Here is a 16,702-nt window from a genome sequence, read left to right on the forward strand (position 1 = left end):
CAGCGGCCGAGGGCTCAGGGCGCACTTCCTGCGGGGCGGCGGGCGGCGGGCGGCGGGCGGCGGGCAGGGGCGGGGCTTCGGGCGCGCCTCCTCGTCCCCCTCCCCTCCCTCCTCCGGCCTCCTCCCCTCCGCTCCCGCCTCCTTCCCCCTCCAGGGCCGGCCGAGGCGCCGCGGGGGCGGGGCCGCGAGCGGGCTGGGCGGCGTGGCGGAGCGGGCTGGGCGCCCCCGGCCAAGGTGCGAGCGAACCGCGGCGGGCTCGGGCGCGGAGCGGGGGCGCGCGGACCCGAGCAGCCCAGCCCAGCGCAGCCCAGCCCAGCCCAGCCGCAGCCCGGCCCGGCCCCGCGCCGCCAGAGACGAGCCGGCGGGCGGCGGCGGCGGCTCCCAGCCCGGCTGGTGAAGGGCCTCCGACCGACCGCGGCCGAGCCGGGCCTGGGCGCGGGCGCTGGGGTAGCCCGCCGCGGCGGGCACAGGAGGAAGCGGCGGCGGCGCGTCCTGAGCCGTGCGCGCCATGTCGGGCGGGCCCCCCAAGGGCCTGCCGTCCACCGGGCCCCACTCCCTGCTCGACATGCCGCACCCGCTGGCCGGCTCCAGCAGCGAGGAGGCCGTGGGCGGCGACAGCACGCCCAGCCCGGACCTGCTGATGGCCCGCAGCTTCGGCGACAAGGTGGGGCGCACGGGGCTTGGGGACCGGGAGGCGAATTTCGGGGATGGTGGACCCGGAGCTCCCAACGGGCGCCGCGCCCACCCTGGCGCCCCAACCCGGGGGCGGGCGTGCCCTGGGCCCCAGAGCCTTCCGAAAAAGCGTCCGTCCCTGTCGCCCCCGCGGGGTCGTAGCCGCGAGGGGGGCGGGCGCCAGTGACAGCTGGTGGGGAGGGGTCCTGCCCGCGTGTTGGGGCCGGTGGCGGGTGTGCGGTGGCCGGCGCGTGTGTCCTGGGATGGGGTCCCAAATTCCTCCAGGTGCATCCCCGAAGGCTGAGCTGTCGGGTAACTTGTAGCTCCCCCACTTTCCTGGGACTGCAAAGGAGCAAGAGTTAATGGTTTTCCGTGGTAGGACTGGCAGCCTTGCTCTTACTGCCAGAGTCATTTTCCCCACGCTCTGTCATGTGGGGAGTGATCTTTGTTTAGGTTTGCTGTGTGCCCTGCGGGGTCACCTGACTCAGACCCTGGCCGGCGAGGGGCGAGTCTCGCTGTGGTTTTCTCTCCGGGGCTAGGTTCACCTCTGACGGCCCTCCACACTGGTTAGCTTTGGCAGAGGCCCGTTTTGTGGTTGATGGAAAGAAAGCTCGCCCTTTGACCTTCTTTGTGCAGAAGGAGGCTCCTGATTTTCTTAGAGCAGCATAATCCTGGTGTTGCTTTGAGAGAGCAGAGTCCAGCGAAGGGTAAGGGGCGGCATCCCCCTACCCCTCCATTTCAGCTGGGACCAGAGCTTGAGCTGTGATTCTGTCAGCGCTGCCGTGGCCACCTACTCACTAATTGCAGAAATTAGAATTGCTCTTAACACTTGTGATTAGGGTTCCCTCCTCCCGGTAAAATACTAAATGAATTCCTCCTAGTCCCAATATTAGATGGGATCAGAGGACCCAATTCTTTCCCCGATAGATGGGAGGGCATGTGGTACAATAAAAATGAGTATTAGTGCACCGAGCACTCAAAATAGCTATGGAGGGGAACTTGATGTACCTTCGTAAAAGAGTTTATGAAAGCCAGGAGTGGGGAGTAGAGCATTAGGAGCAAAAAGGCTTGAAAAGCTAATGAAACCAATGGATTGAGCAGTTTGAGGTGTGTGTGTGGGGGGGGGGGGGGCTGTTTGTGATTATTTCTCTTTATTTTATAGGTAATAAATGATATGAAGGGTTATGTTGCTTGGAAATACCTTGTGCATATTTGACATTCAATAAGCAATTGTTGAGTGACTGAATGAATAATTTGTTGCTTTCTTCTAGACCGAGATATTGTTCCTACATGCATGTAGGACAGGGACCCAAGTTAAACCTTCTGATTTCCTTCTCAGGATAGTGAATTAATTATCTATTGCTGTCTAACAAATTACTCCAAAACTTAGCACCTGAAAACAGTGTGTGGGGGTCAACAGTGTCACCTAGGAGCAGCTTAGCTGGGTGGTTCTGACCTCAGGTCTCTTTTGAGGTAGCAGTCAAGGTGTTGACCAGGGCTTCAGTCATCTGAAGGCTGGGCTGGGGGAGGATTTGTTCACTCACTAGGCTGTTGGCAGGCCTTAGTTCCTCTTCATAGGGCTGCTTGACACGGCAGCTTTTTTCCTCCCAGAACAAGTGGTCTAAGAGAGCAAGAGATCCCAGGACTCAAGCTACACTCTTGTATAATCTAATCTTGGAAGTGACATCATTCTGCCACAGACCAATGCTAGTACAAAGTGGGAAGAGGGTATAAATACCAGGAGGTATAAATATTGGAGCCATCTTGAATGCTGGCTGCCACTGATGGCTATTTTATTTATTTTTTAAAAATTTTGTATTTATTATTACTATTACGATTATTATAGTTTTTAGTAATCACTACACCCAGTGTGGGACTCGAACTCATGATGCTGAGATCAAGAGTCACATGTTCTTCTGACTGAGCCAGCCAGGTGCCCCCACTGGTTTAAACATTTGCTTAATTTGGGGCACCTGGGTGGCTCAGTTGTTAGGCGTCTGCCTTCGGCTCAGGTCATAATCCCAGGGTCTGGGGATCGAGCCCCGCATCGGGCTCCCTGCTCCATGGGAGGCCTGCTTCTCCCTCTCCCACTCCCCCTGCTTGTGTTCCCTCTCTTCCTGTGTCTCTCTCTATCAAATAAATAAATAAAATCTTAAAAAAAAAAAAAACATTTGCTTAATGATCCACTCTTGGAGGATACCTGTCTCAGAAATATGGGCATTTTACTAGTAAGTACGGGGAGGACAAACGCCCCGTACCACTAAGATCTTGTTGGTGGGTGGGAAGTCAGGCCCAAGTCTAAATACTGCTGGCTTCCTTTACAGGGACAGTTCTGTGAGAAAGACCATCTTGAAGCCGTTATTATTAATTATTGAATATTTAATAAGTCTCCTTACAGCTGTAAGAAGCATCAAAATGACATCACTCCCAAGGGCCTGATTTATAGTAAGCCACTTTTCCTTAGAGGTTAAATAATGTAATTTCTTTCCCTGACTGGAAGTAACATTTTCCTTGAATCTTGGCATGCACGTGTGTTCTAGCGACTGTGGAGAAATTTCTGTAGAGAGAGGCTAGCATTCAACAAAGGTGAGTCAGGACCAGTGGAAGGAAGCCTTCTGTTTGGCCTCTTTCTCTTGCCCATGCAGCACGGGGGTCGTTGGAGGACAGGTAGGAAAGCTGAGTGCTGTGATCTGTCTTTGAAAAGAAACCTGTTTTCTCGCCTTTCTGGACAATGGAGTTGTGACCCTGGATGCCTGGTTCAGAGTCAGTTCTGAGCTTGGAGAATGAGGGTTTGACAGGCTGCTCATGGCACAGGGCTGTTGTATGACGCAGAGGGGAATTGCTTTCTGTGGGCCCAGGATGTTGCCAAGAACGGGGAAGCCTCGTGTCTTGGTCCAGCACACACTTCTGAATGGTGTCTGGGATGCTTGCTGGAGAAGGAAACAACAACCAAATATGATGGCTTTTTCATCCACTAACTTCTAAAATCATTCAAACCTTGGAGTTACGGGAGAATCCTTCCTGTCTTCCAAGGGTTGCTAGGACTAATTCTTTTCATGCCCCATGAACCCACCAGGCCTTCTGTCACTTCATCCTTCATCTCCACCTAGAATGTAAATAAACCACTTGGCCTGACTCTTTTTTTACTTTCATCTGCAAACCACTCTGGGCTGCTTCTCCCCTGACTCAGCCTCCAGCTTCTGTGTGCCTCCCAACACTCAGACACCAAGCCCACTCAAGCCCCAACTGTGGTTAACACCCCTTCCCACACCCACAGCCTCTTCACTGAACTCTTCTGCCTACTTCCTGCCCTCTTCGGTGGCTACTTCTTCCAAAGGTGTCTTTTCCTTGTCTATTCCACTTATATCAGGAGGTGGGGGTCAGTGTCCTTTCTCCCCACGGCCCTTTACAAACCAAGCTCTTGACCCAGCTTATTGTATGGGTTCAGTCACATATTTGAGGGCCTATCATGAGACAGGCACTCTTCCAGGAACTTGAGATGAGTCAGCTGGTTAAAGACCCCTGCCCTCATTGGGTACTTCTCACTGAGTACGTCCTACGTTCTGTAATAAATGCTGTGGAAGGGAGAAGAAGTAGGTTGGGGAGGGGGCTCAGGATCACTGGCTGTGGGAGGAGGATTTGGATAGACCTTCCTGAGAACTGGAGCTTTGAGAAGAGATGTGGAGCAGGTGAGGGAGGGAGTTAGCGAGTGGAGGTCTGGAGGCGGGTCCCGGTGGAAGGAACAGCCAAAGCGGAGGCTTGCAGGCATCTGCCTGGTGTGTTATGGAATAGCCCAGAGGCCACTATGGCTGAGGCAGAGTGGACAATGGAGAGTTGTTGGCTGACAGCAGAGAAGGGAGGGTCCAGATGGTGTAGGGCCTCATAGGCCACCCTGAGAATGTTGGCCTTTGCTTTGAGTGCCACTGCACAGTCTTGAGCAGAAGGAGGGCGTGATTTGACTTGTGTGTTGAAAAGGGTCACACAGGCTGTTGAATTGAGAACCCTTTATTTGGCTATTCTGAAATTTGTTTCCTTTTAGTTAAAAGGACATAAACCAAATGCAAACTGGCGAAGAAAAAAAAATCTCCTGGCTTTAATGTTTTTTAAAAGCCCCAGGTAATTCGGCTTCAGGAGTGGCTGGAACTAGGTATTCAGATGATATCGGAAATCTGTCACCCTCCGTCTCTTGGCTCTGCTTTCTTCGGTGTTAGTTTTATCCTCAAGCTAGCGAAGGGATATGTTCTACAAATAAACCTCACAATTTCAGCAGAAAGAGTGTGTCTCTTTCCTGATAGCTCCAGCCAGAGCCCTGGGCTGGTGTCTCATGAGCCTAAATTGGGTCAGGCACTGAAACCAAGCTTTGTTAGCTCTGATTGCCCAGACCTGTACCAGGTCCTTATCTTTGGAGAGTGGAGAAAGGAAATTTTTTGTAGGTCTGTGTGTTTGAATTGTGAAATGTACATATAAAGTACATAAAATGTTTAAAGAATAAAATGTATCTCTACAGTTTAAAGAACAATAAATACTCATGTTCCTCCTACCCCGCAGCTTAAGAGAATATTGTTAGTATCTTAGAAGCTCCCTGTGTGGCTGGGGAGGATGGAGGTGGTTTCCAAAGCAGATTCAGGAGGCTGCTAATAGAAGGAGGAATGAATGAATGGGGGACAAGCAGAAACAAACGTCCATTTTACAGGACTTCCACGACTTTTTCGCTCCCTGTCATTTCTAACACCCCTGCCTCTCATTCATTAAAATCTCTAGCCCTCGGAGCGCCTGGGTGGCTCAGTCGGTTAAGCGTCTGTCTTCCGCTCAGGTCATGATCCCGGGGTCCTGGGATCGAGCCCCGCATCAGGCTCCCTGCTCAGTGGGGAGCCTGCTTCTCCCTCCCCCAAACCCCCCCCCCCGTCAAATAAATAAATAAAATCTTAAAAAAAAAAAATCTCTAGACCTCAATTCATGGTCTTCTCCAATCATGCCCTCCCCTCAAGGGACTCTGTTCAGACCTTCAAAGCTATGGGCTTCTTAACTTTATCTCCACACACCTTGACCTCTTTTTCAGTCCAGCTGCCCTCCCCCGGCCACACCCTTGCGTTCTAATACCCAGAATGGTTGGGCTTTGAGATAATGCCTTGAGATAGCATCTTCTCTTGCCTTCCCCTCCTCCCAGTCAGCAAGTACGGACTGCACCTGTTCACCTCCCTCCTTCACATTGCATGGCTCATCTCATCAGCTCCTCCTGCCACTTCCTGTCCTCCATTCCTTTGCTCTCCTTCTTTACACCCAGCCTGGATCATTCCATGGGTTCAGGTCTTTTGCCTACACCTAGGGTGTGAGCACACCTTGAGAATCGCTGCCAGGGTCAGTTCATGGGTCCCAGCCCCAGCTGGGGCCTCAGTGGCGCTGGGCGCTCCTCTCTTTGCGCAGACGCTCCCGTTGTGCGCCATGGCTGGTCTGAAGCTTCACTCTGTTCCTCACACCTTCCGCCCCTCTACTCCGCCCTCCAGTTCTGCTGATGAGAAGACAGAAGCCACCGTAAAAGAACTTCCTTTTTTCAGACTACGAAATGATCTGAATCCGTAGCCATCATTTCTTGGTTGCCCCCAGTTGCCGTGGAAGGGATTCTAGGCCGCTCCTGGACCGTGTGGCCCGCCCCGTCTGGCCTCTCAGAGACCTTGCTCTGTTCATCACCCTCATTCATTCCTGTGTCTTCACACTCCCTCTCGCCTGGCTCATTCCATCAATATTTAAACATGCTCAGGTCACCCTCGCGTGTAAAACAAACCAGAGGTAAAGAAAACTCTGCTGTGAGGCTCTCTTCTTCCTCATCTCGTGATCTATATTGTGACTGACTCCTCTTCACAGCCAAACTTTTTGAAAGAATGGTCTGCCCTGCTTGTCTTACTTGCTAACTCCTCAGCCCACTGCTGTCTGGTTTCTGACTTTACTCGTGACTTCCTTCTTGCAAAATCCAGTAGCCCCTTCACCATCCTCGTCTATCCTGACTTCTTCTTCCACCTAGCACTTGGTGCTGTTGAGTTCCCTCCTTCTGGAAGCACTTTCTCCGTGGCACTCCAGAGCCTGCCTGGCTGTGTTTGAATCCCAGCTCTGCCTACCTACAGGCTTTGTGACAGCAAATTATTTAACCTCTCTGAGCCTCAGTTTCCTCATCTGTAAAGAGGGGATGAGAGAAGCACCTCTAGCACAGGGTTGATGTGAGGATCTGGGAAGTTCGTACTTAGAGTAGTGCCTGATACGTAGGGAGCCTTTAGTAAATATGAGGTGGTGACGGTGGTTATTCCTAGGGGTTGTACTCTCCATATCGCCCCTCACATTGCTGCCTGTTCTTTGTCCGTGTCTGTATCAGTTGTGGTCCCGTCAGGGTGAAAAACCTCTGTAGGTATGTCAAACTGAAAGGGTGTAGTACAGGGAGCTAGTTACATAGGCGATGGAAGACATGAGAAGTCAACCAGGAGATGGTGAGGTTAAGAGAGTAGCGACAGCAAGAAACTGCTGTTACCCTCAGGGCCGGAGGGTCAACGGGAGGAGGTGATGTTAACATCCAGGAGCTTCTGTGGGAACTAGAACCATGGTGGGGCGGCTCCCCAAGTGCGGGATCCACAGAGGAGGGGAGGTCTGGAGAGGAAGCAGCTGCTGCCAGGGTCGCTCTCTGAACCAGAACAAAAGGCTCAGGGCAGGGGGAGAAGCACCCTGGCTTCTCTTCTCATCCTGTCTTCTGGTCTTTCATCAATATTTTCCATTGGCCAAAATATCTTTCTTGGTGGACATGGGACTCTAGGAGAGCCAAACTGTCTTTCTTAGATTTGCTCAGATGGATGCTGGGGGAAAGAGTATCTCTTTCTGTTAGACTATGAACCTCTGTTTGCTGCGATGTGGAGAGGGGCTGCTTAAGAAGAGGCCAGAGAGGAGAGCTAGGAGAGAAAGGGGGGACAGGCCCTGAGGGTCACTCGAATCCTGGACCCCCCTGTGCCAGTGATGCCCGAAGCCAGCACTGCTTCTTGGTTACAGGAGGTCACGAATTCCCTTTTATTGACATTCTTTTCAGTTGGGTTTGCCACTTGCCACTTAAAAAAAAAGAAATATTGACTGATAGATGCATTGACCTTAAAATGTGAAGTAAAAATTGAATTTTACTTTGGGAATATTGAATATTGAGAAGGGGTGCTTAGTTCCTATTGGTCAGCCCCACTGTCGGGGTGTATGTCTGAAAATCAGCTAAGGCGGCCGAGGTGGTGTTTTCACCGGGTCCTTGAAGTTTGAGGAGCCTTTCGGGTACGAGGTGGAGGAAAGCATCACGGGCTGAGGGAGTAGCCTGAGCAAAGCTCCTGAGATGGGAAGGACCTGTGCCCGCTGGAATTGGATTGAGTCGCGTCATGTGTTGGGATGGGTTTTGAGGGTCTGGAGGTGGGGATTAGTGAGAGAGGAGTCAGCAGACCCAAGACTGCTTTGAATGCGGTGATGTGGAGGTTAGCTTTTATTCTTCAGGCAGGAGTCAACCCTAGAGGGTTTTTGGGCAGAGGACGGTGTGGTCAGTGCTTGGGACGGGGTGGGGCTGGCAGCAAGAGAGGTGGTAGGAAAGCGTTGGCCTGGTTTCAGTTGGAGTTGCGGCCTGCAAGAAGAAAGATTAGAAAACATAAAGATGACTCGTTTTGGTAGAGTGGGGATGACTGGCGCCCTCACAGAGAGGGCGCGCACAGATTGGGAAGTGAGTGTGAGCAGGAAGTGTGAAGATGATGAGGGTGCAGTTTGAGGTCAGGAGTCAGGACAGAGGTGGTCTGAGCCCCACCTTTGGAAGCCTACTCAGAGTTCAAGGCTTAGCCCAGATGCTGCTTCCGGGAAGCTCTTCCTTAGCATATAGACACGTAACCCCAATAGATCCAGCTAAAGATGGCCGCGGAAGATGCGGGCGTTGACGATCACATGGAAGGCAGGGGTTGTATAACTTGGGTTATAAGAAGGGTGGTGGCTTGGGGGAAAAACAGGGGTGAGCGAAGACATTTAGGATAGGGGAGACTTGAGTATTAGTAAAGGTTACAGGGAAGAAGACAGACGTTTTGTGTTAAAATACAAAACAGCTTGGCAAAGGTGCACTAATCCGTGTATGAGTAATTGGGTTTGTTTATTAGGTATTAGAGGGGTTATATGCGGTCTTGCCTCCGCTCACCCCACAGAATTGCTCATCTTGGCTGCCAGAGCAGTAGTCAGGATGCTGTTCTGTGTGTGTGTGGACGGGGTGACGGTGTGTGGACCAGGGCAAGAGGGATCTGAGGAGAGGTGTTACTCAAACTCCTGTTTGAGTAAAGGCACAGAGGCAAGAAGAACACACAACGGGTTTGGGGAGCAGAGTGCAGGCTCTTTAAAAAACCTTCATGTCTCGGGGCGCCTGGGTGGCTCAGTCGTTAGGCGTCTGCCTTCGGCTCAGGTCATGATCCCAGGGTCCTGGGATCAAGCCCCACATCGGGCTCCCTGCTCAGCAGGAAGCCTGCTTCTCCCTCTCCCACTCCCCCTGCTTGTATTCCCTCTCTCGCTGTGTCTCTCTCTGTCAAATAAATAAATAAAATCTTTAAAAAATAAAAAACCTTCATGTCTCAAGCATGTGCTTGTGTGCCTGGCTCTGCTAGATGCTGAGGACATTGAGAAAGATTAAGATAAAAAGGAACCTCCCTCAAGAGGTTCTTGGTCTAGTGGAGAAGAGATGGTTACAACAGAATGTGAAAAATGTTACATATATTTACTGGCTCTGAGGCCTTGGGCAAGTTTCTTACCCTTGTAATGCCTCGGTGTCCCCTTATCTAAATTTTGGGTTATTTTTACGGGGGTGTTCTGAAGGTGGAACGCGTGTTTGGAATAGTGTCTGGCAAATAGTAAATACTGTGAAAATGCTGGGTGTTTGTATCGCCTTAGAAGCTGACCCTGAGAAAGAATTTAACCGCTAGTAGTTTATTGGAGAGGTGAAGGAAAGTGAGACAGGGAAGGGAAGGCACCAGGAAAAGGTAAGTTACCAAACCAGTTGACACCCCTCGGAGCCCGTACAGAACACACGCCTCGGCTGTCCACACCCGGGGTGCGGCCGCCCGGGTCTCCAAACCGCAGCCTTTATCAGTCATTGGTTGAGCACGCCATGGACGGCGTGTTTGGGCATTGAATCCCCAGGCACTTTGCAGTCTGCCCCGTGGGTGGGCAAAGTAGGAGAAGCAGTCAGACCAAGAAATGCACGTGCTGGCGGTTGGAAGTCAGGCCAGTGGGCCCTGGACTGGTCAGGGCGAGGGGACGTGGGTGGGTGCCGGCCGTCTCCACTACAGTTACTGTGAAAGTAAGGTACAGGGTTGGAAGTAGGGAGTGAGCGTGCTTAGGAGAACGGTGGCTTTTCCAAAGGAGATGATGTTTGAGGTGGAGAATGGAGAAGTAGATGGTTTTTTTTTTTTTTAAAGATTTTATTTATTTATTTGAGAGAGAGAATGAGATACAGAGAGCATGAGAGGGGGGAGGGTCAGAGGGAGAAGCAGACTCCCTGCTGAGCAGGGAGCCCGATGTGGGACTCGATCCCAGGACTCCAGGATCATGACCTGAGCCGAAGGCAGTCGCTTAACCAACTGAGCCACCCAGGCGCCCCGAGAAGTAGATGTTTTAACAAGCTGACAGAGCAAGGAAAAGTACCCGGGGCAGAGAAACCAGCATGTGCCAAAGCTGGGCAATGTCTGGTTGCAGGAATGGCCCAGGAGACGGTGGCTGAGTCGTGCAGCTGGAGAGGGAGGGGGTGGGCAGATGGAGGTCTGTATTGGCGGACGGCGAGGGCTTTATCCCACGGGACTGGGAGGCCAGTTTGTATTTTAAGCAGGGAAGGTTTAGGGCCATACTTGTTAGGTCCCTGTGACTGAGCCCCTAGCTGGGGCTGGAGTGGGATACGGTGGAGTCAAGAGGCTGGGAGTCTAGGGAGAAGACTGTTGGAGCAGAAGGTTGGGGGAGGCAGTTTTGGTGGAGTTTGACTCACTGATTTCAGGGAGTGTATTGCTCAGGAGTTTTGTTTGCAAATGTTAGAGATCAGGCTTTCAGTAAATTACGCAAAAAAGGTGAACCTATGGACAGGCTCACTTTAACCCCAGGAGTGAGCTGGAAGCAGGGGTCTGAATGTTCCCGAGGGTCAGATTCATGCTCCAGAGCAGTTTTCTCCAAGAGGGAGGGGGGTGGGGCAACTGGCAGCTCCCATTCCTCCCATTTTACAGCTGTGCCTCCAGAGAGGGAGTCAGTCTCTTACACAGGGAAGAATCTCAGGGAGACATGGCTTGGCTCGTATACCCAGCCTGAGACCAATCAGCTGGGCCCAGAGCTTCAGCCGTGGCCCCCGACTGGGGGCGGGGAGTCTGCAAGAGTAAGTCAGCCCTGCTTCCAGCTGCAGGGTTCCAGAGCAGCTCTGAGGTGCGTGCGCTAGGCAAACAGTAGGAGATTACTTACGGGGGAGACTCTTGAGTCACAGGTTTTAGTGACTGGCCGAATCATCATGGCAAGAACAAAACAAATTTCGGGAGAAACAGGTCAAAAATTAAACTATAGATTTTCTAAGGCTTTTAATTTTTTACTTTATTTTTATTTTTTAAAATTTATTTACTTATTTTAGGGATGCCTGGGTGGCTCAGTCGGTTAAGCAGCTGCCTTCGGCTCAGGTCATAATCCCAGGGTCCTGGGATCGAGCCCCTGCATCTGTCTCCCTGCTCGGCGGGAAGCCTGCTTCTCCCTCTCCCACTCCCCCTGCTTGTGTTCCCTCTCTCGCTGTGTCTCTCTCTGTCAAATAAATAAAATCTTAAAAAAAAAAATTATTTTCAAAGAGAGCATGCAAGCGGAGGGAAGGGCAGAGGGAGAGAGAGAATCTCGAGCAGACTCCCCACTGAGTGTGGAGCTGACTCGGGACTCCCTCTCACGACCCTGAGATCACAACCTGAGCCAAAACCAAGAGACCGACGCTTAGCCAACTTTGCCACCCAGGTGCCTCAGGCGTAGTTGCTTTTCAAAAGAAAAATTGAGATAGAAATCACATACCATAAAATCCACTTTTTAAAAGCATATAGTGTGGTGGTTTTGGTATATTCACAAGGTTGTGCAACCGTCACCTGTTTCTTTCTTCTTCTTTTTTTTTTTTTTAAAGATTTTATTTATTTGTTTCACAGAGAGAAAGGGAACACAAGCAGGGGGAGTGGGAGAGGGAGAAGCAGGGAGCCCGATGCGGGGCTCGAACCCAGGACCCCGGGATCATGACCCGAGCCGAAGGCAGACAGTTAACGACTGAGCCACCCAGGTGCCTCGCCCACCCCGTCACCTGTTTCTAATTCCAGAATGTTCATTACCCCAAAGGTAACTCATCGTTCCCGTTAGCAGACACTCCCTCCACCCCCCCACCCCTGGTAACCACCATTCTGTTTTCTGTCTTTATAAATATGACACTTCTCCTTTAGATACCTTATATAAATAGAATCATATAGTATTTGTCTTTTTGTAACTGGCTTATTTCCTTAGAATAATGTCCTCAAGGTTCATCCATGTTGTAGCATGAGACGGGATTTTCTTTTTAAAGACTGAATAATATTCCATTATATGGATAGATCACATTTTCTTTATCCATTCATCTTCTGGTGGATGTTTGCTTCTACCTCTTGGTCATTATAAGTACTGCTGCAGTGGACATGGATGTACAAATATCTCTTTGTGATCCTGTTTTCTTTTTCTTTTTTTTTTTTAATGTAAACCCAGAAGTGGGATTGCTGGATTATATGGTAATTCTGTTTTTAGTTTTTGAGGTACTTTCATACTGTTCTCCATAGTGGATGTACCATTTTATAATCCCACCAAATGTACACAAGGGTTCTAATTTCTCCACATTCTCACCAACACTTGATATTTTCTGATCTTTCTTTTTAAAGCTTTTTATTTTTTAATTTTAATTTAATTTTAATTTAATCTTTTTTAGAGAGGGAAAGTGAGGGGGTGGAGAGGCAGAGGGAGAGAGAATCTTAAGCAGGCTCCATGCCCAGCGCAGAGCCCAAGGCGGGGCTGGATCTCACAACCCTGAGATCATGACCTGAGCCGAAATCAAGAGTTGGACACTTCACCAACTGAGCCACCCAGGCGCCTGATATTTTCTGTTCTTTTGACAAAAGTGGCCATCCTAATGGATGTGAAGTTTGATTTGTATTTCTCTGATGATTGATACTGTTAGGTGTCTTTTCATACACTTTCTGGCCATTTGTATATCTTCTTTGGAGAAATGTCCATTCAAGTCCTTTGCTCATTTGTATATCAGATTATTTGATTTTTTAAAAAGATTTTATTTATTTATTTATTAGAGAGTGAGCGAGCGAGAGAGAACACAAGCGGGGGGAGGGGCAGAGGGAGAAGCAGACTCCCCGCCAAGCAGAGAGCCCGATGTGGGGCTCCATCCCTGGGCTCCAGGATCATGACCTGAGCCAAAGACAGACGCCCAACTGACTGAGCCACCCAGGTGCCCCCAGATTATTTGATTTTTTGTTGCTGAGTTGTAGGAGTTACTTTCATATTTTATTTTTATATTTAACCCTGATCAGATACACAATTTGTAGATATTCTGTCCTATTCCCTAGGTTGCCTTTGTGTCTTTTGCGCAATTTTTTAGTTTGCTATAGTGCCATTTGTCTATTTTTGCTTTTGTTGCCTGTTTTTTAGTGTCATATCCAAGAAATAATTGCTAAGTCCAATGTCATGAAAATTTTCTTCTATGTTTCTTCTAGGAGTTTTATAGACTGGGGTCTTAGGTTTGGGTCTGTAATCCATTTTGCGTTAATTTTTGTATATGGTGTAAGACAAGGATCCCACTTCATTCTTTTGCATGTGGATTTCTAGTTTTCCTAGCACACCATTTGTTGAAAAGACTGTCCTTTCCGCATTGAGGATCTACTTTTTTTTTTTTTTTTTGTATTTGACAGAGACACAGCAAGAGAGGGAACACAAGCAGGGGGAGTGGGAGAGGGAGAAGCAGACTTCCCACTGAGCGGCGAGGATGTATCTACTTTTAAAGCTAATTTCTTACTAAAATCAATAAATCATATTAATAGTTGAAGTGCTAAGATGAATTCTACAAATGTTTGAGTGACTTCTCTGTACTATGGGCTGTGTAAGGCGTGTTCCTTGGGAATCAAGATATCTAAATTCTGGAAATGACATTAGCTGGGACAGGTCTGTAATTAGAATAGACATGCTTGTAGAATAGCTGTTTTACTGCAAAAATGGAAGCCTAGACCTTCTTTAGGGCTACTTAATGAGGGCAGAGGTGTGTTCTAAGGAACTGGGCTTGTTGTCGTCCTGTTGACATCAGCATTTATGCTGCAAAAAATGCAATTTAGCAGCCTTTCTCTGCGCTTTCCGGTCAAGCAAATGTTTATTTCATGACTTGCATCAGCAATTGTGAAGGGCACTTGGAATTTTCTTCATTTTTCTCAAAGATTTATATGGGCCTATTGTGTGTCATACCTTGAGGTTACATAGATGGACAAGAAGACCTTACCTTTAGGCAGTCAAGGCCCAGGAAAGGAGACAGAGGAGGTACCAGTGAAGGATTGCAATTGAAGATGGTGATAGGGGTTACACAGAATGCCAGGAGGGTAATTCAGAGTGATTTCTTTTGAGTTAAACAAATTCTAGAGTAAAGCATGTTTGAAGGAGGCATTGGGTTACCTATTACAGGTTTTGTCCTTGATATTAATGGTCAACATTGGGATTTCAGTGAGAATTTGAGTAATTGTTTTCGGGTTTGATAATAATGGGAAATTCTTTACTGTCTTTCAGCCCTTAGATTTTCTTATGCATATGTTAATCCAGTGAACGTTCTTTAGCAGTGTATCCAAGATGGGCTGTGTAATTTGTGGGACCCAGTGCAAAACTGAAATGCTTGTCCCCTTGTTAAGATTTTATTAAGAATTTCACGATGGTGACAGCAGAGCTTTCAGCCCCGTGTGGAACCCTTCTGAGCACAGAATCCTGTGTGAGTGCAGACTGCACACCCACGGAGCTGGCCCCGAGTATATCCTTTAGAGGTGCTGGTTGCCAGGTCCTGTTAAAATCGCCTCTTATCCATCTTGGTGTTCTAGGTCAGGACTGTTGGATTCCTTGGGTGTGCTTCTGATGAGGCCAGCTTCCTGGGGCTTGCTTCTCCAGTCTGGGTTGACCATGGCACTTGCTACTCCATCCCCTGTCAGCATTCTAGCATTTCCTGTTTCTAGAAGAACTTAATCTCCCCTCGTGCCCAGCTTTTCATGCTTAATGTGTGCTTCGGACTGCTTTTCATTTCCCTAACCATTGCTTCTACTTTCTTTCCCCTTTGTTCTGGTCTCTCCCCCACAGAGGGTGCTCAGCATATGCGCTCCCCCAGTTATCCTTGCCTTCGCTCAGAGATATTGGCAGGGGGTGCTCATAATCGCTCAGAGATATTGGCAGGGGGTGCTCATAATCGCTCAGAGATATTGGCAGGGGGTGCTCATAATCGCTCAGAGATATTGGCAGGGGGTGCTCATAATCGCTCAGAGATATTGGCAGGGGGTGCTCATAATCGCTCAGAGATATTGGCAGGGGGTGCTCATAATCGCTCAGAGATATTGGCAGGGGGTGCTCATAATCGCTCAGAGATATTGGCAGGGGGTGCTCATAATCGCTGCTAACAGTTACAGAGCTCTAACTGGCTGGGAGCCGTGCTGGATCATCCCCGGGCACTCCCCTATGGTGTAGTTACTGTCTTGTTCCCCTTTGACAGCTGGGGAGACGTAGGCTCTGGGAGCCGTAACTTGTCCCAAGTCGCAGAGCTAGAGGAGAGTGGGGCTGGGATTTGAACTTGGGTCTGTCTGACTTGAGAGCCCACTCTTCTTCACCACCACACTGCTGTTCAATTGGCTTCCTTCCCCAAGCCCCCTCCCCGATGTCCGAACACTTGCGCACCTGAGTCACCGTAGTACCTTGTGTTTTGGCTACAAAGACCATCTGCACGCAGAGGGGGAATGAAACCAGCCTCTCCTGTGTCTTAGCTCATGTCTCTTCTCTCGGGTCACTTTCTCGCTTTTTTCAGCCTTTGTCCTCACCATACCAGTCTCCCTTGTCAGGGAAGTTTCCCAGGGCTTGCTGGCTGCTGCCCGCTCGCTCTCCCCATCCCCGCCGGGCTCCTCGCATGAGCGGTCTGTGCGTTGCCTCCATCTGCCTCGGCGTCAAGGTCCACGGCCCAGGCCTGCCGCTACCACGCACCCCCGCGGAGACCCGCGACGGCTCTTCTCGTGCTGTGGCGCCCGGGCCTTTAGAGCTGCAGAGACCTGGCGGGGCATCCACCCCAAGACCCTCTTTTTTTCACTTGAAACCGTGGCCCTGCGAGAGGAGCGATTTGCAGACCCGGGTCACCCGCCTAGCTCCCTGTCGAACTGAGCCCAGGACCCAAGTTTCCCAGACCGCTTGGTCCGGTGCCCATTTTCTGTGACTCGTGACGTTAACCAGCCTCCCCTTGATTTTCTTCACTCTCTCTCTCTCTCTCTTTTTTTTCCTCGGGGTCTCATTCTGTTCACTGCTGTATTTCTCTAGCCCAGTGCCTGGCACATAGCAGAGGATTAATAAATACGTGCTGAAGGAATGGATTCTGTCCTCCCCTGGTCCTCCCCTGGTCCACCCCTGCCTCTCGGGATCCGCCTCTTTTTCCTTCTGGCTCTAACGGGGGCCCGCCCAGCCGTGCTCCCTCCCCTGTGCTAGTTACTTACACCCCATCTCTGGATGGGCCTCACGACTGCCCCAGGGTGTAGGATTCTCAGACCTTCAGGGCCTCGCTTCAAATGCATCTTCCCAAACATTTCTCTGATACTTGTTTTTAGCACCCTTAAAATCACTCTGTGGTGAGAGTATTAAAAATCATACCTTTCTTGGCCTCTCCTCTTAAGTATCTCATTCCTGCACACAGCATCGCTGTTTGCTCTCTTCTCATTTCTCTTGTCCTCGTCAGCATCCTAATGAAGGTGTCTGA

At 50.1% G+C, this 16,702-nt stretch overlaps 1 protein-coding gene across 1 annotated transcript in view; it reads left to right on the forward strand.

Moving 5' to 3' along the window:
• Window positions 1–209: 209 nt before the first annotated feature.
• Window positions 210–16,702, forward strand: part of SNX30 (sorting nexin family member 30) — a 109,023-nt gene continuing 92,530 nt past the window's right edge. The window contains exon 1 of the mRNA XM_036122001.2: window positions 210–664. Coding sequence (XP_035977894.2) covers window positions 509–664 — 156 coding nt within the window. The 5' untranslated portion in view covers window positions 210–508. The remainder of the gene's footprint in view (window positions 665–16,702) is intronic.

Source organism: Halichoerus grypus, chromosome 14 (assembly GCF_964656455.1).
Source record: "Halichoerus grypus chromosome 14, mHalGry1.hap1.1, whole genome shotgun sequence".
Classification (NCBI taxonomy): Eukaryota; Metazoa; Chordata; class Mammalia; order Carnivora; family Phocidae; genus Halichoerus; species Halichoerus grypus.